At 37.1% G+C, this 25,000-nt stretch overlaps 1 protein-coding gene across 2 annotated transcripts in view; it reads left to right on the top strand.

Moving 5' to 3' along the window:
• The window catches only part of LOC144972469 (uncharacterized), a 151,063-nt gene that overhangs the window by 29,090 nt on the left and 96,973 nt on the right, over positions 1–25,000 (top strand). The window contains exon 1 of one of the 2 annotated variants that reach the window (XM_078913668.1): positions 24,823–24,987. The exons of the other annotated variant lie outside the window; for it this stretch is intronic. Within the exon in view, the coding sequence (XP_078769794.1) occupies positions 24,967–24,987 (21 nt within the window). The 5' untranslated portion in view covers positions 24,823–24,966. Of the gene's footprint in view, positions 1–24,822; positions 24,988–25,000 lie in introns of those variants that run through there. 2 annotated transcript variants of the gene reach the window in all.

The raw sequence follows: 25,000 nt of genomic DNA, 5'->3' as shown, positions 1-25,000 counted from the left end.
TGTCTGGATGGATTGACACCTGAATATTTGCAGGAACTAATTTTTAAAAATATGAACCCACACGAAACTTAAGATCATCTCAGTCTCCCACCTCCTATAGGTTACCGCCTCAAAATCCACTTTTGGTATTAAAAAAAAGCATTTTCATCCGTTGCTCCATGCCTATGGAACACACTCAGTCCTCGGACAAAGTCCTTTGAAAATTTATCATCTTTTTGGAAATGTCTGAAGACTGAGTTATTGTTCCATAAGGCATATTTTTTTTAATGAAATAGATGTAGCTTAGATTTTGTTTCGGTATTCGTTCATATATGTCATGTCGTTCCCCCCCTACCCCAAGGTTACTATTATGTAAAGCGCCGCAGAGCACGATTAACGTGGATGTTTAGGCGCTATATAAATTCATTATTTATTATCTATTTTTTAAAGTGTTTTTTTCCCCTTGTGCTTTTCTCTTCTGCATGGTCTGGCATAGATTCATACACACTTTTTAAATTTCTCTATCTTATACCAGTGACCGCTCCTTAATTTGTTAATTTTATTCATTTGTTCATTGGATATTCCAAGTTAATGTATGATTTATATGGGCAACTGCCTAATAATAAACATTTGATTGAATATTCATATTATTCTTGCGAAATGTCTTTGTTCTGCTATTGGGCCCGAAGTGTTAAGCGTTTAAAGATTTTGTTCTATTTCATAACTGATATGTTTATTTTTGTTCAATTCGAGACTTACTTGAAACATAAAATTGTTCCAGAGTTTTATTTAAAGTGACCATTCTTGCGAAATTTCTCTGTATTTTCCCTATTTTTAGTTTCTTTCTCATTAATTTATAGGCGTGTATAGGACATTTGTGGGTGTGGAGAGTGAAGTTGGAGGTATTACAAAATGGCGGCAGGAAGTCGTCTGTATTGGAAACAATAGCGGGGGAGATAATTACATCCTTTTCAATAGTCTCCCTTTGGTGGGACGTAAAGGTGACGGGAGGGGGATGATTAAAAGTGGTGATGGGTTGAGGTGGCGATTGTGCTCATGGTGGTAACGGTGGTTGTAGTGGTATAATAGTGATGGAACTAGTTACGTTGTTATTGTGTTGATGATGTGTGGGCAGAATTTGATAATGTGTGATGGTAGGAGGTGGGTTTCGGCAGGGTGTGGGGGAAAAGGCCTTGACAGCTTTGGTGAAGTTAACCAGTGAACTATCGTACTCTGGAAAGACCAGAATTTAACATTTTGACCAGGAAAGTCGTCTTTCAAATATCGATCAATTTAAATGACACTCTTCTTGACTCTTATGATCTTTAACAAGTTTGGTTAACGAGAAATTATAAATTTTGCAGATTGCCAGGTAGTTTACAGCGTCAAATTGCCGAGTTACCACCTTGGTCATAATATTATTCAAGCCAGCACGAGCATGGTCAGTGAGTGGTGGATAGATAATTTCTCGATTTCTGTCCTCAGTCAGCGTTACGCGTGCCCTTCTTTTGGGAACTTCACGAGCTAATGAGTAACAGGTTCTCGACGCTTCTCTAAAGACGCTTGGCACGCGATTTGGTGATTGTAATGTCTGGAATGGAAAGTGATGACTCACCGTCACAGATTGGTGGTGTGCCTCTGTCATCCTGACTATATATAATAATAATAATAATATTAATAATAATAATAATAATAATAATAATAATAATATAATAATAATAATAATAATAATAATAATAATAATAATAATAATTATAATAATAATTATAATAATATTATAATAATAATAATGATAATAATAATAATAATGATATGATGATGATGATGATGATGATGATGATGATGATGATGATGATGATGATGATAATATAATAATAATAACAATAATAATAATAATATATAATAATAATAATAATAATAATAATAATAATAATATGATGATGATGATGATGATGATGATGATGATGATGATGATGATGATGATGATGATGATGATGATGATGATGATGATGATGATGATGATGATGATGATGATGATATTATTATTATTATTATTATTATTATTATTATTATTATTATATTATTATTATCATATATTATTATTATATTATTATCATCATCATCATCATCATCATCATCATCATCATCATCATCATCATCATCATCATCATCATCATCATCATTATTATTATTATTATTATTATTATTATTATTATTATTATTATTATTATTATTATTATTATTATTATTATTATTCCTTCTCCTTGTCCTCCTCCTTGTCTCATAGATTACACGAGCTTGTTCATTCACGTTTTTCTAACTTGATGTGACAAAGCAGGGTTATAAAGACACCGCCCCATTCGTCTTTAATTTAATAATTTTTCCAATTTTCCTTTAATATTCAAATATTATGATCTGTTCTCCGTGACGTTGGTTAGAGACTGATTTGATTTAAAAACAAACAAACAAACAAACAAAACATACTAACACGACGCATCAAGATTCTGTTGTGTTTATATTGTAGATACCATGACTATTTATAGTTTCTATGACTTATATTTAAAGGATTATGGAATTCCCTCCCCGTCAACTTGGGGAATTCTGACAGTTATGATAAATTTACCTGTCAATTAGAAAAGATTTCTGTCTCAGGATGGCATAGTTATTGTGATGCAAAGCCATAACTTAAGGGACGGTTTGGGTCTATTCTTTAAAAAAAAAAAGAATTACCTACATTGGGCGGTTTTAATCATTCTGTATCGTCATTATTGGTTTAAAAACAACATTTTTGGTGAAAAATATAATTTATCTACGTTGATACCCGTTTTAGGACCTAATTTGGGGGCGCGCGGGGGGGGGGGGGGGGGGGTCTGGCATAAAGAATTATAAAAATCTTGTTGCAACCGTTCTACAAAAACTAATGAAGGAATGACCTCCATTCTTCCCTTTGATCAACATTGTAGCATTTTATGTCACCATAGAGAGATTTTACAGCTTTAGATTGCGAAATCTTTATTAGAACAATACAAAATTGAGAATCAAAATGGTATGACAAAATTGATGTTAAAAATTTATAATTTGGATTTTAATTTAAAATACACATACCTTATCTCTCTATGGTGACATAATACATTATCTCTGTGATAACTGTGGAAATTTTCAGACAATTTTATTAAAAAGATTCTGAAAAACGTTTGACACAGTATCCCATACCCTTAGAAAAACGACATATTGAGAAAATAGCAAAATAGCAAAATAGATTTCCATTTTTCACACTTTTCTTACTACCTGCATGCACCCTTTTCGACTTTGACTTTTGTGCCTTTATATCTAGATGGTCCGATTTAAGAGGTTGGGCTTCAATAATAATATTATTTCTAAGATTTAAAAAATATGGTTTTCCACCAAAATCTCAAAATCAATTTTTTAAAGGACTTTCCTGATAGTTAGACCCAAACCGCCCCTTAACACCATTCCATATCACAAAAATGTTGCGTCTATCTTCAATATTAAAGCTGTTACAGTGTGGATTGGATTGGATAGGATCGGAAGGAATGTTTGATGTCACAGATCATGATTGAAAAGAGTGTGAGCGATGCATTATATGATGACAAACAGTTGTAGCTTTGTCATATGACAAATTCTAATTGATATGTCACAGATCATGATTGAAAAGAGTGTGAGCGTGGAAATTCTCTGATGCCAACCGGTTTTGGTTTTATCTGATGACAAGTTTGAATTCCTCTGGGGCAGGTTGGTGTCGAGTCTCGTGGTCATGATATTGGCATGTCATGCTGTTCTATGTGATTGGAGATCGGTGTGGGGGGTTTGGTGACTGGAGAAAGAGTGGTGGTGATGGTGGTGGTGATGAAGATGATGATGATGAAGAAGATGATGATGATGATGATGATGATGATGATGATGATGATCATGATGATGATGATGATGGTGCTTCGTGGCGGTGGGCGGTGGATGGGTTTGAGGAAATTGATGTTGTTGATCTGAATCTGAATGTCACTGGAAGTGGACTCAATTCCGAGTACTTGTAGTCGAGGGCGGAGAGAGTTGTTGACTGTGACAGGCATTGTTGGTGTTTAGGCTGAACAATTGTGATTTTCTTCTTTTGAAGAATTCTAAATATTATTTTGTGTGTTGTGTCACACTTGATTCGGGGTGCAAATGAATAATTGAAGATGTTTGAGTTTGCATATTGTCATGTTGTTTTAGTGTTTTAAGTGGGGTTTTCTTTGAGTGTGTAAATTTCGTTGTCTTTCTAGTTGTTCTGGTGAGGTGGCCGTCATTTGTTTGTAGTTTTGGTCATGAGAGTTAGTCGTTGTTCCTTCTGTCTGTCTTGTAATGGTGTCCATCCAAGCTGTGTGATCATGTCTGTTACGCTGCTAATGATGATGATGATGATGATGGTGATGATGATGATGATGATGATGATGATGATGAAGATGATGATGATGATGATGATGATGATGATGCAGATGGTGGTAGATGGGTTTGTGAACATGATGTTGTCGTGGTTGATGGTTGTGGGGATTATGACGATGGTGTTGTTTGTGGTGGATGTGGTGTTAGTTATAATGATGGTGGTGGTGATGATGATGATGACGATGATGATGATGATGATGATGATGATGATGATAATGATGATGATGCAGATGATGATGATTGTAATGGTGGTCGTGGTGGTGGTAGTGATAGTGATAATGATGGTGGTGGTGGAAGTTTATCGTAGTGATATTAGCTATGAAGAAAAATTATACCAGCGTTACCAAACCTTGTTTAGTGAACGTGTTGTAGCCAAAATCGAATAAATAGCTATAAATTGTCTGAATCCGTAATAGATTTGGATTGAACATGTGTGGGTGGATGCACGTAAGCACGGCAAACACATCATAAAACACACACCAGGCCATCTAGATTGTCAGTAATATGAATATGTTATCTTCAATTTACGTCGGCCAAAACAGTTAGGATATTATTATTGATAGGATATTGAAATCATCTCCCTTTAATTCCCTGCACTTTTTATTTCTTTTGCTTCCACTCCAACTACCCCCCCCCCCCCATCTCCGTCCTTAATATATCACACAACCCCCCCCCCCCCATCCCACTTCTTTAAAGAAATAAAACGAGCATTTTCTACAGATGGAACGAAATGGACATCACTCAGCTCTTTATCACTGTTTTTATACAGCCATTTACTGGAGTAGTGGGTAGAGACTTACTTACTTACTTATCCGAACCAGCGACCACCTGAGCTCTAGCCCTTCGGTCTTGTGCCATGACGTAGAAAGTGGGTAGAGACCAGATCTCAGGAAGTGACTTTTGAAAATTATCTCAATCACAATTATGGGAATCTTCTTATTATGTTTATTTCACCCCTTAAGAAACTGTTATCTCTCATCAATTAAAAAAGGGAAAATCAACAACAACAACATCAACAACAACCTAGAAAAAATATCCTCTTTGACCATAAATTGAATCTTTCAAAGTCAGTCGACTTGAGACGATGGATCACATATTATGTTGTGTTGAGGAAGTGATGTTTCAAAACGTGTTATTAAGTCGCAATAGGATTCAATAGTCTGATGTCACGTCCACCCAGCAACGAACAGCTTGGTTCTAAACAAAGAAAATCGGTTCTTTTTATTCTTCATCTGGCTAGAACTTTTTCACATGTCATGTAATCAGAATATATAAAAGTCAAAACATGATCAGATTTATAATGTTTTTCTCCCCTGGATACACTTTTATGCTCGTCGGAGAAGTGTTTCATTAGGGCGTCCGCCATTGTTCCGTGAGTTTAGAACCGACCAGTTACTAAGTTACTATGCGCCATTACGAGGGAAGTGACGTCACGACTATTGAACCCTATTATACAATCAAGAGAAAATTGCGATGTTTCGTCATTTATTTAGTGACTTAAAGAGGAAAATACTTATCTTGTCTGCCTCATAGAACAATACCATGGGGTGTTTTTGCAACTTCAATTTTTCTTTGATGATTCTGAAGTTTCCAATATATAGATTCATTTCCTATCTGGATATAAGATAGCATACTTTCCAAGTTACGTCCTCTATATAAATATATTATGTTTGTGTTTTGTAGTAAGTGGTAGTATAGAGGCCGAGGCGGAAGGGGGCGTGGCTGGTTGTTTGATTTCAGGGGAAGATGGATGACCGGAAATACTGGGAGTGAATCCAGCGGAAGTTATGGTTATTAATAGCATCCAATAACAATAATGATTGCTGTCCGATAATGCGGTTCTGGTTATATCAGCAACAGAGAGTTATTTTGATTTTATGTCTATGTATCCAACTCGTTTGTGAGACCATGTGGTTTCGGGGTTTTAAGTCACTTTAAGAGACGCTATCTATCTATTGTCCTCAATATGAAATACAAACGTAATCCGAGTTATTTCATGCTTATGAATATAATTCAATAAATGTTTTTTTCATGAATGCCATTGACAAATAGCTTACCAATTTAATATATGATTTCGATGAATAATGCACCATGACACATTGGATATTCTATTTGCATTTTTCACACCAACTATTGATTGAAATACTCTCTTGTATCTTTATATATATATATATATATATATATATATTATATATATATATATATATATATATATCGTGCGGCTATGTGGTCTTGTGGTATGACACTCGCTTTCAGATCGGAAGGTCCTGGGTTCGAGCCTCGCTCAGCGCATAGTTGAGCTCTTGGAAAAGGCTCTTTCCTCACATTCTCTCACCGAAATCAAGCGTAAAATGAGTACCTGGCCGTTCACAGCGTTGTCTCTGTCAGAGAAAAGAATATAACATCGCCTAACAGACGTCATGTCTCGTTCTACTTGTTAAGTGTTGCTGACGGTCAGGGGTCCTTATCAGTTTCCCTCCCTCTCCCCCCCCCCCCCCCCCAAATGGAAGGCTTATCAAGCAGAAAAATTGCTTTTTAAAACTCAAACATACTCTCTACAAAACAACTTTGTGCTCTTATTAATCAAACAAAGATTAATGTGATGTACAAAATAAATCTGAATTTTTAAAAAAATGTATATTATTGTTTCGTAACAAATGTGACGATTTTGCTGTAGGTGGTAAGGAAAGGGTTTTAAACCACCCCGACTTAAAACCGTTTTGAGACAGTAGGTCACAATTTTGTTCCTTGTTTTTTTTTGTTTTTTGTTTTGTTTTGTTTTTTTTTAATTAGTTCCAGAGACAACCTATATAATTTTGTTACAGGTCGTGCATTGACCTCCATTCTTATCTCCAGTGTATCCATAATCTTGTTGTAGTCTCCAATATTTCCTGAACTCTTTAGTCTTTAAAGATATAAAAAATAATAGTAATAATATTAATAACAATATTATGGAAATAAGGATATCCGGTCTGGGCAGAATAATTCTATTTATAAACATGACTCATGGGTTATTCATAACAATTATAACAATAATGGTAGGATCTTCATTGTTATAAAAGTTTAACTTATTTCTTGGAGGGGTTTTGTGTTCCCCTTCCTCTATGTGTTTATAATTTTGCGTCTACAGTAGATTTCTGTTAAACGACATGTACTTATATACAGGCGTAGTGACCCAAATTATTATGGGCTCAGTGAGAGTTTTTGCCAAGATGAGAGTCATTTAAATCGATCGATATTTGAAGGACGAGTTTTCTGGCCAAATTTTTAATCTAAATATATGTTTTTCCAGAGTACGGCAGCCTCATCTCATCTCATGTAGTTCCATATCTGAAGCAGACGTCGGAGGTCATCTTCCGCCAAGCTGATCTATCTCTTGCCAATTCTATTAAAGCAGTGCCACCTTTCTCAGCTTCATCTGTCCAAGTTCTTATCCCTTTCAAATACGTTATTCTTTGTCTTCCTCTTATTCTTTTTTCCATTCATCTTTCCAGTCAAGGCGAGTATTTCCAAACCAGGGTGGCGGATAATGTGTCCTAAAAATTCCATTTGGCGTTTGATGATTTTTGTTATCAGTGATCTTTTTCTGTTTGCCATTTCTAAAATTTCTTCATTTCTTTTCCTTTCCATCCATGACACCCTCATCATTCTTCTGTAAAACCACATTTCCACTGCCTCCAGTCTTTTAACCATGGTCTTGTTTATGGTCCAGCTCTCACAACCATATAGCAGCACATACGGCAGCCTATTCTGTTTAATACAGTTTAGTGAGAATTTCTCATAGAAATGGATGGCGAAAGACAATAACAAAGAACTGAGTGACGTCATCTTCTTTCTTTCTATAAACAGCGACCTACACAAGAAAGGGCCAAGCAATAAGTAGACGTGTATGCTAAAAGAAAAAAGAAAAAAAAAAGATTTTGTTTCCATGTGCCTAATGGCTCTGAAGACTTATTTTCCTTAATACCATTATGAGACGATTGGTAATGCATTATCCAGCCATTTTTTTCTTTTCTTTTCCTTTTTTTTCGTTGAATCGAAAGATAACCAGTTTTGTCAGTGTACGAAGGAGACGGCTGTATGAAAAGAATTAATATTGATTATGAATTTATTGTCTTGTAACTGTGATCCGCAACGGCTTACAAGATACGGGATTGTGTTATTGCGTTCTCCCAGGGGACGGACGGGAGCTGGGAGGCGGGAGGGCGGAGGGAAGGAGAGAGAGAGAGAGAGAGAGAGAGAGAGAGAGAGAGAGAGAGAGAGAGAGAGGGGGGGGGGGGGGGGGGGGGGGGGGGGGGGGGAGCAGTCGGTCTTGGGAGGAAATGGAGATATCAATTAAGTATTCCATCGATGTCTGGGGTGCCATAGAAAATCTCCATAGTGGTGTGAATTAGTCCATATCCAAGCCTAGTAATATGTGTGTTATGAGGCTTATGAAAAGCTAAGGCCATGATTTATATCGACATCAAAAGGTAAAAGTTGATTTTTTGTCTTCTATGTAAATGAGTACACATTATTAAAAAAAAGAAAATATGAACATTTCCAAAGATTTATTATACTCAATGCACTTCACATTGTTTCATTTCTTTCCCCATCAGGCCATATGGAACAATACTTCCATTTCACACAGTACCAGTCGCTTGTTAGGTGTCCTACTTTATGTACCAACACTCTCACAATATCCATTTCTGTCCATAGCCAGGTACTCATTCACTCCTCAGTCAAATGGGGTAATGTATGTTAAGTGCCTTTATGTACCGACACTCTCACAATATCCGTTTCTGTCCATAGCCAGGTACTCATTCACACCTCAGTCAAATGGAGTAATGCATGTTAAATGCCTAACCCCAGAATTTTTCCACAATTACTGTCGCCATCTGGCCTTTGACCACGCCTTGCATAGTTCGACTTTTATGACAAGACATCGCACCGTTGAGCCACCGAGAGCGGATCACATGCCTGCCTGGCCATGAACTGTACGCGATATCTCCGAGATTTTTTCTGACCATCTCCTCTCCCCCCCCCCCCCCAAACTCCCCTACCCATTGTCCACTCATCATAGGATTTCGGATAGAAAGTACGAAAATCCGATCAAAAGGATAGCAAGTAATATTCTGCCGTACTCTGGAAAAACCCATATTAGAAAATTTGGCCAGAAAACTCGTTCTTCAAATATCAATCGCGAAATTTTTATTCTTTATTGTCTTCCGATACTTTCCTACTCACTCATTTCCTGCTAGTGTTTCACTGTGACACCGGCTTTCCTTATTCAATAGAACCACTGAACGAGTTAGTCCCTCAAAGGGTGGGGGGAGCTTCTTCCCCTTTGGGATTTGGAATTCTGGAGTGTTCCACGTCGGCTGTCTCTTCTACCCGTCATGCCATTTGTCATTTCCGTGGGGTCTCGTCTCCTTTGTGCCCCATGAGGCTATTTGGATTTACCCGGGTCATCTCTTGGATCAGTTGTTGAGAGGGAGGCAGCCAGATTGATGGCTATTCGGGGAGTTGATTTTTCTACCCTCTCTCTCTCTCTCTCTCTCTCTCTCTCTCTCTCTCTCTCTCTCTCTCTCTCTCTCTCTCTCTGTAAATCACATCTTTAACATGTATTGTTTTTGACTAGGAAATAATGTATTATCATTCTTCTTCTTCTTCTTCTTCTTCTTCTTCTTCTTCTTCTTCTTCTTCTTCTTCTTCTTCTTCTTCTTCTTCTTCTTCTTCTCTTTTCTTCTTCTCTTCTTCTTCTTCTTCTTCTTCTTCTCTTCTTCTTCTTCTTCTTCTTCTTCTTCTTCTTCTTCTTCTTCTTCTCTTCTTCTTCTTTTCTTCTTCTTCTTCTTCTTCTTCTTCTTCTTCTTCTTCTTCTTCTTCTTCTTCTTCTTCTTCTTCTTCTTCTTCTTCTTCTTCTTCTTCTTCTTCTCTTCTTCTTCTTCTTCTTCTCTTCTTCTTCTTCTTCTTCTTCTTCTTCTTCTTCTTCTTCTTTTCTTCTTCTTCTTCTTTTCTTCTTCTTCTTCTTCTTCTTCTTCTTCTTCTTCTCTTCTTCTTCTTCTTCTTCTTCTTTTCTTCTTCTTCTTCTTCTTCTTCTTCTTCTTCTTCTTCTTCTTCTTCTTCTTCTTCTTCTTCTTCTTCTTCTTCTTCTTTTCTTCTTCTTCTTCTTCTTCTTCTTCTTCTTCTTCTTCTTCTTCTTCTTCTTCTTCTTTCTTCTTCTTTTCTTCTTCTTCTTCTTCTTCTTCTTCTTCTTCTTCTTCTTCTTCTTCTCTTCTTCTTCTTCTTCTTTCTTCTTCTTCTTCTTCTTCTTCTTCTTCTTCTTCTTCTTCTTCTTCTTCTTCTTCTTCTTCTCTTCTTCTTCTTCTTCTTCTTCTTCTTCTTCTTCTTCTTCTTCTTCTTCTTCTTCTTCTTCTTCTTCTTCTTCTTTTCTTCTTCTTCTTCTTCTTCTTCTTCTTCTTCTTTTCTTCTTCTTCTTCTTCTTCTTCTTCTTCTTCTTCTTCTTCTTCTTCTTCTTCTTCTTCTTCTTCTTCTTCTTTTCTTCTTCTTCTTCTTCTTCTTCTTCTTCTTCTCTTCTTCTTCTTCTTCTTCTTCTTCTTCTTCTTCTTCTTCTTCTTCTTCTTCTTCTTCTTCTCTTCTTCTTCTTCTTCTTCTTCTTCTTCTCTTCTTCTTCTTCTTCTTCTTCTTCTTCTTCTTCTTCTTCTTCTTCTTCTTCTTCTTCTTCTTCTTCTTCTTCTTCTTCTTCTTCTTCTTCTTCTTTTCTTCTTCTTCTTCTTCTTTCTTCTTCTTCTTCCTTCTTCTTCTTCTTCTCTCTTCTTCTTCTTCTCTCTCTTCTTCTTCTTCTTCTTCTTCTTCTTCTTCTTCTTCTTCTTCTTCTTCTTCTTCTTCTTCTTCTTCGTCTTCTTCTTCTTCTTATTTCAGTGTTTTTCTCTTGGTCGATATCATTTGCGTGTTGCATCCATTCAATGTTCAATTTTATGCAGGGTTAGATAAAGCCACACGATAGATTAATCTTGGGGTGTTTTTGCCCCTTTAAATGTTAATTAAAAAAAATACAATTACTTAACCCTTGCTTGGGCGTTTGTAAGAACGGCGGATGAATTTAGATGTAAAGTCCCTGTGCCATTGTATTAAGTAATAAACAAACATGAATATAACAGCTTTAAAATAGAACAAAATACCAAACACGGAACGTTTCGGGCTCAAAACCCTTCTTCAGCCAATATCAACACACACACACACACACACACACACACACATAACATTATAGACATAAATATTTTACTAAATTCCGGATAGACGACAGCCTGTCGATGATCTTTTTGTCAGTTGATGCCTCAACAGTTCCCATCCAGGACTTCCTTTGCTTACCTCAGAAAAGTGAGTGGAGCAGGCACTTATGTTGGCGGAGTTGTCGTATCAGTAAGGTACCGGGTTCGAGCCCCCATCGCCGCGAAATTTTTATTCTCATATTGCCTTCTGGCACTTTTCTACTCACTTCATTTCCTTGGTTTGCATCGTGCCTTTTTCTGCCAGTAAATAATATTTCTTGAATAATCCTGAAAATCATCGGTAAGGAAAGAATTAAAACAAGCCCCAATTTTGTCTTCATAAGTGACTTGTCATAATATGCATATCTACAACTAAAATTTCTCAATTCTAATCATTCATTATAATTTAAAATTGACTTTTTCTATGTCTGATTCACTTGGACACAACATCAGATTGAGACAGTGGTCAGGAGATGAAGTTAATGTAAAAAATCCTTTTTAATCATCCCAAATTACCGATTTCCCAATAATGCGAACTCCCTATGATCATCCTATAACATCCTATAACATCCTTCTACAAAATCATGATATTATGTTAAAGCCAAAATAATATATAATTTATATAATATTGTTCTTCCCGTTATTGTTTTCTTATCTGCCCCCATTGCTATTCCAGCGGTGTCTTTGCCGGGATATTTCCACCGGGTTGAAAAATCTCCTTTGGCATCGCGGGGGCTGACGCGAGATTAACGTATGCAAATGAGGCGTGTTTCTCGCGGGAAAAGGGGGATAATCAGAGGACAGAATTAATAACCGTTACATTCATTTATTCTATTATTATTCGTTCCGCTGCTGCTGATGGAAAGAAAATAAGCAGACGCAAAACAAAAAAAAAAAAAAATAAAATTAAAATTTAAAAAAAAAAAAAAAATAGGAAGCTATGCTTTTTAAAAAAATAGTCTTTTATTTATTTATTTAAAAATTAATTTTGGCCATCTTTTCGAACGGGTCAGCGGCTATCCCGGTTTATGTGTCGTGAATATTTCAGGACGGCTTGTAAATTCAATGCGTTCCGCTTTGTAATTTTGCGGTAGGTTTGAGTCCAGCTTTAAGGCGCAATTTTGAGTCCTTGGAGAAGGCACTTTGCTGACATATTATCACCAAACTCGTGTGTACAACTGTCGTACTCTGACAAACAAAACAAAAGAAAACATTTTTTAATCGATCGTTAAAATGAACCTCAATACTCTTCAACAGTCGTAACGTCACTTCCTTCCTGCATGGTAACTTAGTAACACTGGCTCTAAACTATCGGAACAATGGCTGACGCCCGTATGAAATATTTCCCCGCGAGCATAAAAGCGTATCCAGAGGAAAAAAAAAGCCATAAAGTTGATCATGTTTTGACTTTTACATATTCTGATCACAAGACATATGAAAAGTTCTATCCAGCATGAAGAATAAAAAGTAATGATTTTCTTTGTTTAGAACCAATATGGCGGCCGTGCCGGGCAGCGTGACATCAGACTATTGAATCGTATCGTGAGCTGCCTATCTAAAAATTAAAAAATTCGTGGTTTCCAAGGGGAGAAAAGAAAACAGTTGCTGTAAATAGATTTAGAAATAAATTATTTGCCTTCAGCATGCGGATTTCGCTCGGCGCCTAGTTGAGTCCTTGGAAAAGGCTCTTTACTCACATTCTCTCATCTACTCAGGTGTAAAATGAGTACCTGGCCGTTAACAGCGTTGTCTCTGTCCGAAAACTTGTAATATCGCCTAACAGGCTTCATGTCCCATCCTAAATGTTAAGTTTTGCTGTTTGTCAGGGACCCCTTGTAAAGCGCTTTGAGATCGTTTAGTGGATATTGCACTATATAAAAGCTCCATTTTTATGGTCTATAAATGCTCCGAACTCCTGAACACAGGTTCTACGGAACTAAACTTCCCTTTTCAACAAGATTTATTGAGTCAAAGAGGCGAATACAGTGCTGTAACTGGAGCCAAAAATTCGTATTTCTACGAATGTGTCATAGTAGCTCTGCCTCAAATCAAAGTTATTATAATTATTACTAAACACACATCTATTCTTTTTTCTTTTAAAAAATAGGGTTGGGATCAACTTTGTTCCCTACAGTCAATGCTAACATTTTTATCATCGACCACAGAATTACTGGCAAATCTAAATATTATAAAACAATTTTTGACAGATTGATATACGAGTAACTTACAAACCTTTCTTATATTGAGGGTAATTCCGTTGCCCTTTGTTTCAAATCTTTATTTAGAATATCTGATGGGGCGTAATCTTGAGTCATTAACCTTTGACCTTCGGATTTACCATAATTTGGCCGCTGATGGCTCAAAAGATTCGTTTCGATCTATGTCAATTTCCACAATACAGTACAATAATATGATACTTTTAAAGACTAAATAACTCTTTTGTTTAGACAGAGGGTCCGGATAGTTCATTTGGTAGAGCACTCGCTTCACACGCAAAGGGACCTAGTTCAATCTCGGGTGAAGTCGAGGTTTTTTTTCTGACCCCCCCCCCCCCCCCCCACTGTCCACCCAGCCGTGAATGTGTAGCTGAGTCTGTTGTAGATTGGCGGAAAGCACTTTGCGATAGACTAGCGTCCTATTCAAAGCATAGCAAGCAATTGCTAGTGTCCTTTTCACGCTATAGAAACTGGGATAAACTTCTGCTCCATTTTTTTTCTGACTCCCCTGTCCACCCAGCAGTGATTGGGTAGCGGGGTCTGTTAGATCTGTCAGAAGTACTTTGCGATAGACTATCCAAAGGGTAGTAAGCAATTGGTATTGTCCGTTTCACTCAATAGAAACCGGGATAATCCCCGGCCCCATGGGTCCAATGGCTCTGTAGGACTACTTTTTTTTATTTTTGTTTTTGTTTAGGCAAATCTGTCCCTACGTACGTGTCATATTTTATATGGATTAATTTGTTTTTAATCATGATTACAACAACTGTTGTTTCTCTCCAGGATGACGTATGTGCTTTCCCTGACCTACTGCGTTAGAACTATAAATAGCCACATTGATTGTTGTGGTCTTGTAAGATTAGGAATTAGGATGAAGAATGAAATAAACCCATTGCTCTTGAATCATTCCAATGCCTCAACAACATCTAACACGGTGAAATCCAATCCAACTAACATAAATGATACTAATTGAAAGGGTCATTAGATAAGTTGGCCTGGGATTTAAGTAAAAAAATTGTTTAACTCTCTCCTTACCAGTTATTTTTACTCTAAACCTTATACTCACCCAAGACAAAAATAGATTTTTTTCAAACAGTTTAGAAACGAGTATATTCTATAATTTGTTCATAAAAATGAGCTCTGAAACCATAATATAAGAAATAAGAAAAAAGACAATTGTTGAATGCATTGTACCGAATGTGACGATTTTCCAAAGGGTGGTAATCTTCTTATTTTAATCCTCTTCGGGCCTTGAGGCACATAGGGCATCCACCAGACATCTCCATTTCTTGCGATCGGCTGCTTTTGCGGTGGCTGTATTCCAGGACAGGCCTGCTTCCTTTAATTCTTTCTCCATGGTCCTTCGCCAGGTTTCTTTGGGTCTTCCCCGCTTTCTCTTCCCATCTGCTGTCCAGTACAAGGCTGTCTTGGGTAGTGACCCTTTTTCCATTCTGGCCACATGACCCAGCCAACGCCATCTTCTTCTTTTTATTTGGCTATCAATGCTAGTGCAGTCAGCTTTCTTTAATAGATCCACTGTTCTTATTTTTGTAGGCCAAAATAAATTAAAAATTCTTTTTAAACACTTGTTCTGAAAGGCTTCTAGTTTCTGTATTAAGGAGGATGTCATTTTCCAGCTTTCACTTCCATAAAGCAGTACACTTAAAACATTGCTCTTGCATATTTTCAGCTTTGTCTTTCTCATTATTTGCTTTGATTTCCAAAGTTTTTCAGCATGCCGAAAGCTTGGTTTGCCTTTTGAATTCTGTGCTTGATATCGTGTTCTGCATTTCCGTCGTCTGTTATTTTGGATCGTAGGTAGGTGAACTCTGTTACCTCTTCAATTATATGTTCATCTATCCTAATTTCAAGATTTCAACCACGTCATGCAGGAAAGTGCCACTGAACACTTAGGACACAATAAATCCAATACAGAGAATTGGATATCAGCAAGGTCATGGGAGCTCATTAACCAAAGAAAATCAATCAAACTAAATCTCCTGAACGCTAAATCCCCCCGACTGAAAGAAAGGCTATCCAGTGAATACTCATTGAAGGATAAAGAAGTGAAAAAATCCACAAGGAAAGACAAAAGAGATTTTGCAGAAAATTTAGCAACTGAAGCAGAAAATGCAGCTGTAAGACAAGACACACAAACACTATACAAAATCACAAAAAAGCTCTCGGGAAACAGAAGTTATGGTCAAGAGAAACCGTTAAAATCCCAAGATGGTAGTGTCATCACAGACGAAAAGGAGAAAATTGAAAGATGGAGAGAATATTTCGCAAACCTTCTGAACAGACCAGACCCATCTTCTTACACAGATATCCCAGAAGCAGAAATGGACGTAGAGGTTAATCTTGGTCCAATCACTGAGCATGAGGTGCACGAGGCAATACAACAACAAAAAAATGGCAAGGCCCCAGGTAATGGGTGGTAAGGAGAGGGTTAAATGCTTGAGCTTTTGTATAGCGCAATATTCACTAAACGTGCTCAAAACGCTTTACAAAGGGTCCCCGGCCAACAGCAACACGTAACATGTAGAACGAGACGTGACCCCTGTTAGGCGATTTTACATTTTTTTTTCGACAGAGACAACGCTGTTGACGACCAGGTTCTCATTTTACACATGAGTACGGTGAGAGAATGTGAGTAAAAAGCCTTCTCCAAGGACTCAACTATGCGCCGAACGAGGTTCGAAACCACGACCTTCCGATCCAAAAAGCGAGTATCATACCACTAGGCCACATAGTCGCACATCTGTACCCACTGTTTAATTCATACTATCTTTCAACCAACGCGCATACATTATTTTTTATGCAACACTAGATTTGCATTCCTGACTTGACAACCCTACCGCCACCTCATCAAGATGTCGACACCAGGCACCATCAACAAAATATTTTTAAAATAAAAATTCCCTCTATCCACTCCAAAGGGGAAATTTTGGTCTCTAGTGTCTATTCCAAGGGAAGACTGGAATAATCGAGGCGTTAGCCGCAGTGCAGCACCGCAAACTGTGCTATGACCAGGTGAAATTGAATGTAAGTTTCAGTTAGATAAACGAAAACAGATGATGTGGATGTTTTAGACTTCCCCTTTATCATCCTGTTTTGTTGATAAAGGGGAAACCCGAAACGTCCACATTATCTGTTTTCGTTTATTAAATTGAGCTTACATTCAATTTCCCATTGTTATCTATTGATAAAACTTTTTTTTTTAAAAGCCCAACTTAATCCAACAGACAAACAAAATAACCCACCCCAAACAAAACCCAACCGAAACCACTAGGAATGTATTTTACATAAATTATTTAAATCACAGTACATGGAATGCGCTTTGAGTGATACGTGATAAACTGGCATACTAATATGTCGGCGACCGTATTAAAACGGTGTTAGGACGTGTTAAACATGATGCTTGAAATTCATTTACCAACTTTGAGTTGCAATATTTTATTATAACACCCCTTTAGTTATATCTGGGGGTCCCGATAGCTCAGTTGGTAGAGCACTCGCTTCACAAGCAAAGGGACGACAGAGATCGATCCCGGGTGCAGTCGAGATTTATTTTTTTCTTTCTGACTCCCCTGTCCACCTAGTAGTGATTGGGTAGCTGGGTCTGTTAGATCTGGCAGAAGGACTTTGCGATCGACTATCGTCCTATCCAAAGGATAGCAAGCAATTGGTATTGTCCGTTTCACGCTATAGAAACCGGGATAAACTTCGGTTCCATTGGCCGAATGGCTCTGAAGGACTACTAGTTAGTTATCGCTAAAAGGAATTTATTTTCAAAATCAGCCAAGCTATAAATGCTTTAAAGACCGCTGATACGATGTAGCTAGTAATATTATTGGCTTGAAAAATCACATCGAATGTTAAAGTAAGGTGTCATTCAATTTATCGAAAAATTTAATGATTGCCGACCTTCCACTATTAAAATAATTTCCCGGACCTGTCACCGAACTTTGGCTTGTATTGAATGTGTATTCTGGTCGCCGTAACGTGTTACATCATTTAACAAAACAGTTACATCAGATTGATACACAACAAAATGGGATGATTTGTTGACACTGTGAGTTCAACTAAAATCTATTCTTATCTCGTTTTATGTTGACATTTGATATACTTTAATATACTTTTCTGATATGTTTGTATATACTGACTTATTTAAACTAAAAAATTGGCAACAATACAACTTGGGTGATATACCCTTTGACCGAATTTGTACAGTTCGAGACCTCATGCAAAGCCCTTTCAGGTAGGGGCTTTCCCTCGCTCTAAACATCCAATAAACATTAACGATTCTATAGTTAAAATACATACCCTCATGGAGGAGAAGAGGATGAATTTGGTTTCATTTCTTCTCTTCCATCTAGTTCAACTGAGTCAATGTGGATTTTATTTCTTTTCTTCTCGTCCTTCCGGTTCCGAACGAGTCAAAATGGAGTTTTGTTTCTTTTCTTCTCTTCCTTCTATTTCGGGTTGAGTCAAGTATCATTTCTTCTCATGACTGTATTAACCACACAGTACTGCTTGCTTAGTTCAATCTGTAAGAGCAGGCAGGTAATTAATACTTTAGGATTACCGACCATCCTATCCAAAGGATAGCACTTAATGGTTCCATGTAGTTAACGCTAGTGCTGATTGCGTAGCTCAGTAGGAGATGAATAATTTGGGATTAACTACCGTCCTTCAAAGCAAGCGGTTGTTTGTGCCTGGTTAGCGTTCGAGTATTATTGGGAGTCACCTTCTGTGTCTTCTATCCCTCTACATCTGTTTGTCTTGGAATGAGATTACTTGGTTTTGTCCTGGCCCTGGCCGGATACCCTAGTTGGGAGGGAAACAGTCAAATGTATACTCAGAGTTTTGGGAGATAATTTTTTAAAATCTTGTAAATCATGCATTGTATTAGTTTTGTTTTTATCTATATATGTTTAGTAAACATTTGAGTTTGGTCCTCTTAGTTGGGACCTGTGCTTGTGTCAGGATGAGACATGTAGCTGATCTCAATCGAAGTACACTGATAGTTTGGTCTTGGAATCTACATCGATTCCCCATTTGAACAAATTCCCCTTTGTATTCCTTTTTTTCTTGGGTGCTTTAATTGTAATTCTAGAAAGTTGTACTATTTTCCTTTTGTCTTCCTTTTTACTGTCGCTGATATGACCTAAACGTGCTGCAAGCGCCGTAAAACTCTTAAGAAACCAAAACCAACAAACAAAAACACAGTATTATTATTCCATTGCTCTTTATACCAGAGAATATAATGAGCTTTGGAAAAAAAAATAATCAAAATGCAAATTTGATGATATGCATCTCGTGAAAAAGGATGGCTGATATCTTATAACTTATCGGGGTTTAAAATAATGAATATTGGAATTAAGTTTTGGTGATGGGTTACTATGCTAGGCGTTGTGTGTGTGTGTGTGTGTGTGGGTGGGGGGGGGGGGGAGATCGGGGGAGGGGGAGGGAGGGGAGAGTAAACAACTTGAACTTGTACATGGTGGGCGATATCGACGTTCACATAGATTCTTGCATGTCTGATATAAGCCGAACGCAATTTTATTATGCGCTTGATGTCACCGAGTTGTAATGACACAACGTTTTGCGTTGGTTTGAGAGTATTTCCATTACAGCGATGAGCCCGCCCATAACAATTTTGGTTATCAGACCTTCAAACAAGTAAACGTTGGGGGGATTCCCATTAATCCAACATCCTACTCTGAAGCAAAAAAACCAACCAAACAAACAAAAATGAACCCCCCCCCCCCCCCAAAAAAAAAAAAAAAAAAAAAAAAAAAAAAAAAAACAAAAAAAAAACAAAAAACAAAAAAAAAAAAAAAAAACCCAAGAAAAACAACCAAAAAAAAAAAAACGATAGAAAATCATAACAAAACACACGTGTTTAAAATTCGTGCCAGAAAATTCGTTCTTCAAAGATGGGTTGATTAAAATGACCCTTTATCTTGGCAAAATTTTCTTAAACCTGTGACTCGATTAAAATGACCCCATCTTGGCAAAAACTCCCAAACCTGAGACTTGCAAAGTGCCAGGTTCGAGAATTCTGCCAAGATGAGGTCATTCACAAGAGAGAGCATTTGCCATGATCTTTCTCGATCAAAATTATTTTTGAAGGGCTACCTAGTTTTCTGGCCAAAATTTATAATACTGTTTTTTGTCAGAGTTCGAAGTAGTCGCTAAGTTTGATGGATTGTTCATTGTCATATTTATTCATTCGCCCTTGATTGGGCGTGACGCCTGGATGCACAGCGGAATCGCCACATTTCAGTGACCCTTTTATCTCGGATGTTTGATCTAAAAGCAATTTAACAAATGATACTTTGTAAATATCATGTAAAAAACAATCAGGCCCATATTCTCCTCTGTTACAAATCAATCAGGGTAAAGAGGCCAAATTGAAAATGTAACACGCTAATTCAATGTGCAGCAAAAAACACAGTCACGAAGTGTGTAACTATTATTTAATTTAATAATGATGGACTCTAAAAAGGTCAAGGTGAAAAGGTAACACACTTATTCAATGTGCAACAATAACTTAACACAGTCACGAAGTGTGTAACTATTATTTAATTTAATAATGATGGACTCTAAAAAGGTCAAGTGAAAAGGTAACACACTTATTCAATGTGCAACAATAACTTAACACAGTCACGAAGTGTGTAACTATTATTTAATTTATCGATTGACCCTTCCTGGAATAAAATAAATAAGCTATTTTGTTGGAGTAAGAAAAAAAAGGCTTCAGATTAAAAGGAGGCCATTTATTTCGATTTTTTTCCTTCGAAACCCTTGCTCGTTTACTTGAATAGATAAAACTTTTTTTTTTCATTTTGCTCATTGTTATTGATGGCTGTAAAATATTATGTAATGATGTATTGAATATAAAAACCTCATTCCTACTCGGTAGGTTGAACTAGTCAATACGGAAAGATATATTCTCATTTTGGTGGGAACCGGTCATCTGTCTTTTCCATGGATAGATAACAACTGGTGTATAATATGGGATGATAAGGAAACGTGGCCCATGATAAATATGTAATGTTAACCTTGTAAAGGCGGAACTTGATCTATTTATTTATTATGTATTTATTCATGTTATGAAAAGTGGGGGAGGGGGGGTATTTAAGCCTACAGACACTGATTATGTCGTGCTCAATGCGAGTCACACACAGTCTCGATCCAATACCGGTAGCAATTGGATTCAATAGTCTGATGTCACGTCGCCCAGCAACTGCGGCCACCGTGGTTCTAAACAAAGAAAATCTGTACTTTTTTATTCTTCATGCTGACTAGAACTTTTTATGTCTTGTGATCAGAATGCGTAAAAGTCAAAACATGATCAGATTTATAATGGGTTTTTTTTTCTTCTGGATACGCTTTTATGCTCGTCGGGGAAATATTTCATAAGGGCGTCCGTCATTGTTCCGATAGTTTAGATAGAGCCAGTTACTAAGTTACCATGCGTCATTACGAGGGAAGTGACGTTAGGACTGTTGAAGCGTATTAATATGCAGGACATGACATTACGCTTGTTTGGAGATTTAGTCCTCCGGGGCCGTTAGGGTTCATGAAGCCGGATTTATATCCTGGACGTGAATTTCCTTGCTAGCCTTTGGATTGGACGCTAAATACTTCCCGCCAAATCGAGCAGATCCAGCTACCTAGTTACTTACTGGGTGGACACGGGGGTTGGAAAAAATAATCTCGACTTCACCCGGAATCGATCTTGGTCCCTTTGAATGTGATGCCAGTGCTCAACCAACTGAGTTATTGGACACCCCCCCCCCCACGAGGCTCGAAGCGTGTAAGGTAATAGTAGTAATAGTAGTAGTAGTAGTAGTAGTAGTAGTAGTAGTAGTAGTAGTAGTAGTCGTAGTCGTAGTAGTAGAATTAGTAGTAGTAGTGGTGGTAGTGTAGTAGCAGTAGTAGTAGTAGTAGTATTAGTAGTAGCAATAGTAGTAGTAGAAGTGGTGATAGTAGTAGTATTAGTAGTAGTAGTAGTAGTAGTAGTAGTAGTAGTAGTAGTAGTAGTAGTAGTAGTAGTAGTAGTAGTAGTAGTAGTAGTAGTAGTGTAGTAGTTTGTGTAGTAGTAGTAGTAGTAGTAGTAGTAGTAGTAGTCGTAGTAGCAGAATATGGCTACACCTCTAAATTCATTTCGTCAACCCAGCTTCAGAAGTCTTCCTCCGCCCTAAGAACTGTTTCATGGCCACCTGCAAGTTTAGTGGTTACTGGATAGTAGAGGACGATGTGATCGCTCGTCTCTGGAGCAGCTTGACATTTCCGCAGGCATGACCGTTCCCAAGTTTTCATCTGCACATATTCATGTGATGCAGTTAGAGTGAAATCGAACTACGTCTGTAATGGGTTAAAGGTTTACGTGTTGTAAACTCCAGAATTCTATCGTAACACTCACGACTTCTAATTATAGTTATCCTATTTCACCGTTGACAAACCAGACAGTTCCTACCTTCATTTTGGCTTGAATACGTTTTTACCTCAAAATAAACTTCTGAAAAAAATGCATGAAACAGTGCCAGACAAAGCTGAAAGAAAAATACAAGAAAAAAATCCCTCCAAAAATTCAAGTCTCCGTCAACTCCAACCTGATGTTTTGAGATGTTTTTTTTTCTTTCTTAAAGATGGGGACGAAGTGTCCGAGTGGTTACGGCATTGCACTGTGACCCGGAAGGTCCCGGGTTAGATCCCCGCTTCAGGCACTTTCGTTTTTTTCCTTGAGCAAGATTATTGACACCCCCCCCCCAATTTGCTCACTTGGACAACATAGGTGATTCCTGTTGATATCAGACATCTTGTTTGATGAATTATCTATAATCCTTCATGGAATGCCAAGGCGACATATCTTATGATGTCGTGGCGGAAGTGCATAATAATAAAAAAAGATTTGAAGAAGTGTGTATGAAAGGTGCAAGGCAAAGCAAGAAAGAAAAATACAAGAAATTAAAAAAACAAACATCCCAAAACATCAGTCTACCTCGACTGGGGATCGAACCTCAGACCTTCTAATTACCGGTCAAACGTGCTACCATTACGGAGGCTGACTGATTTTTTGGTATGTTTTTTTCTTCTCTTGTATTTTTCTTTCTTGCTTTGTCTGACACTGTTTCATACACACTTGTTCACATCTTTATCTTACACCAGTGCCTGCTCCCTAATTTCTTAATTTGATGAGGGGTTTTTTCTCGTAATTTTCTCTGTTATTTTCTTTATCAAATTCGTTTCAATAATATAACTACCAGACTAGCACGATGGGTAACAGCATTAAGTACAAGTTGTGCTACGTGAAAAAGATCGTCTAGGAATCGGCTCCAGACAAAGCAAGAAAGAAATTTACAAGAAAATTTAAAAAGAAAAAAAAAACATCCCAAAAAGTCAGACTTCCTCGAGAAAGATTGATGTTTTGGGATGCATTTTATCTCTTGTATTTTTCCTTATTGCTTTGTGTTTAGCGTTGTTTCACACACACTTGTTCAGATCCTTATCTTTTTCACCGGTGTCTGCCCTCTAATTTTTCAATTTGATTGATATACCCTACGTGTAAAACCTCACGATACATAAATTAGAAAAACACACAATAAAGCATTTATCGGCCATACTTTTATCCCTTTTTGGTAAGGATGTCAGTCTTATTAATTTATAAAGCATTTTGGGTCTAAATATATACCGGGAAAAATCGTATTATTGGAAACAGGATACGGATATGGTTTATATCAAAGTCCCAAGGGAGGTAACACACAAACAGATTATGACAAGGCGGCCACTTATAACCCGTAACATAAAATCAATGTAAATGACAGTAGTTATTGGGAAAGAAGTGAAAGACTAACAAGAAATAAACTACGTGCTCAAAGCGATTTACAAAGGGTCCCTTCCCAAAAGCAAGCAACATGTAACATATTATAGAACGAGACATGACGTCTGTTAGGCGATATGACATTTTTTCCTGATAGAGACAACGCTGTTAAGGACTAGGTACTCATTTTACATACGAGTACGGTGAGAGAAGGTGAGTAAAGACTATTGAATCCTATTGGTATGAAATCGTGACGACGGCAACCGATGCCCGCGTTCTTCTTATCTTATCAGAGATTGTTATAGACCCACACTATTCATATTACAACTGTTTCAATGTAGGTCATAGATTGTAATCATTACTGAAGAATATGGCGATTAAATGGTAATTTTAAAAAACCCAACATTATGACATAAACTCTAATCTTAACTTTTGAACCCACTGAGCCCCAGTGAGAGAAGAGTCATAGATAATCAGCATCAGACAGTATTATTCCCGTTTTTCTTTTTTTAAAAATATAAATAAATAAAAATAGAGAAAAAAGATTACAAAAACAAAGCACACAAATAGTTTTTTTTTGGTTTTTTTTTTTTAATCAAATATTATTTGTAACCCACAATGTTAAAAGGGAATTATGCCGAGTTGAATCGCTCCCGACGTGAACTTATTTCCAGGTCTCATGACCCAATTCATTTTTGGGCTCATTGTTGTAATGGGAACTTCAAAAAAAATGACGCAAAATAGTGTCCATGGCAACAATGTTAGACTAGGTCCATAATTGCTTTTGGATGTCAGACCTGCATATATAATATGTACGCGACGAATAAAGTTTAAACCCCACGCGTCATAATATTAATTTGTGGCTATGAATTTTATATTTTATGCAGCTAGGTCATTACAACATTATACCGTTTTGAGACGATGGGTCTCGTTTTTGATGAATTATACTTTAGGATAAAAATTTGGACGGGCAGGCTGATTAATTTGTTCTTTTTTCTGTCTTTCTGTCGTGTCTGGCACTGTCCCATACGCACCTTTTAAAAAAAGATATTTTTATCTCCCACCAGCAGTGCCGTTTCCCCTATCCATTTTGCCATTGTGGAACGTTTGAATTAGAGTCAATAAGATTAAATGATGTTAATAAATGTTGAGATAGCGATAAGCAAGCTCGAGCTGGGCTGAAATATTTTTGTTTGCCGTGAAATTCTTTTTTGGATATTTTGAACACTACTGAATTTTGTTTTGGGATATGGCTAAAAATAGGGGTGGGGTGAGTAAACAAA

The sequence above is a fragment of the Berghia stephanieae genome, chromosome 5, assembly GCF_034508935.2.
Source record: "Berghia stephanieae isolate SIO BIC M18660-M18661 chromosome 5, UCSD_Bste_1.3, whole genome shotgun sequence".
NCBI classification, from domain to species: Eukaryota; Metazoa; Mollusca; class Gastropoda; order Nudibranchia; family Aeolidiidae; genus Berghia; species Berghia stephanieae.
This window is presented reverse-complemented; position numbering and strand designations above follow the sequence as displayed.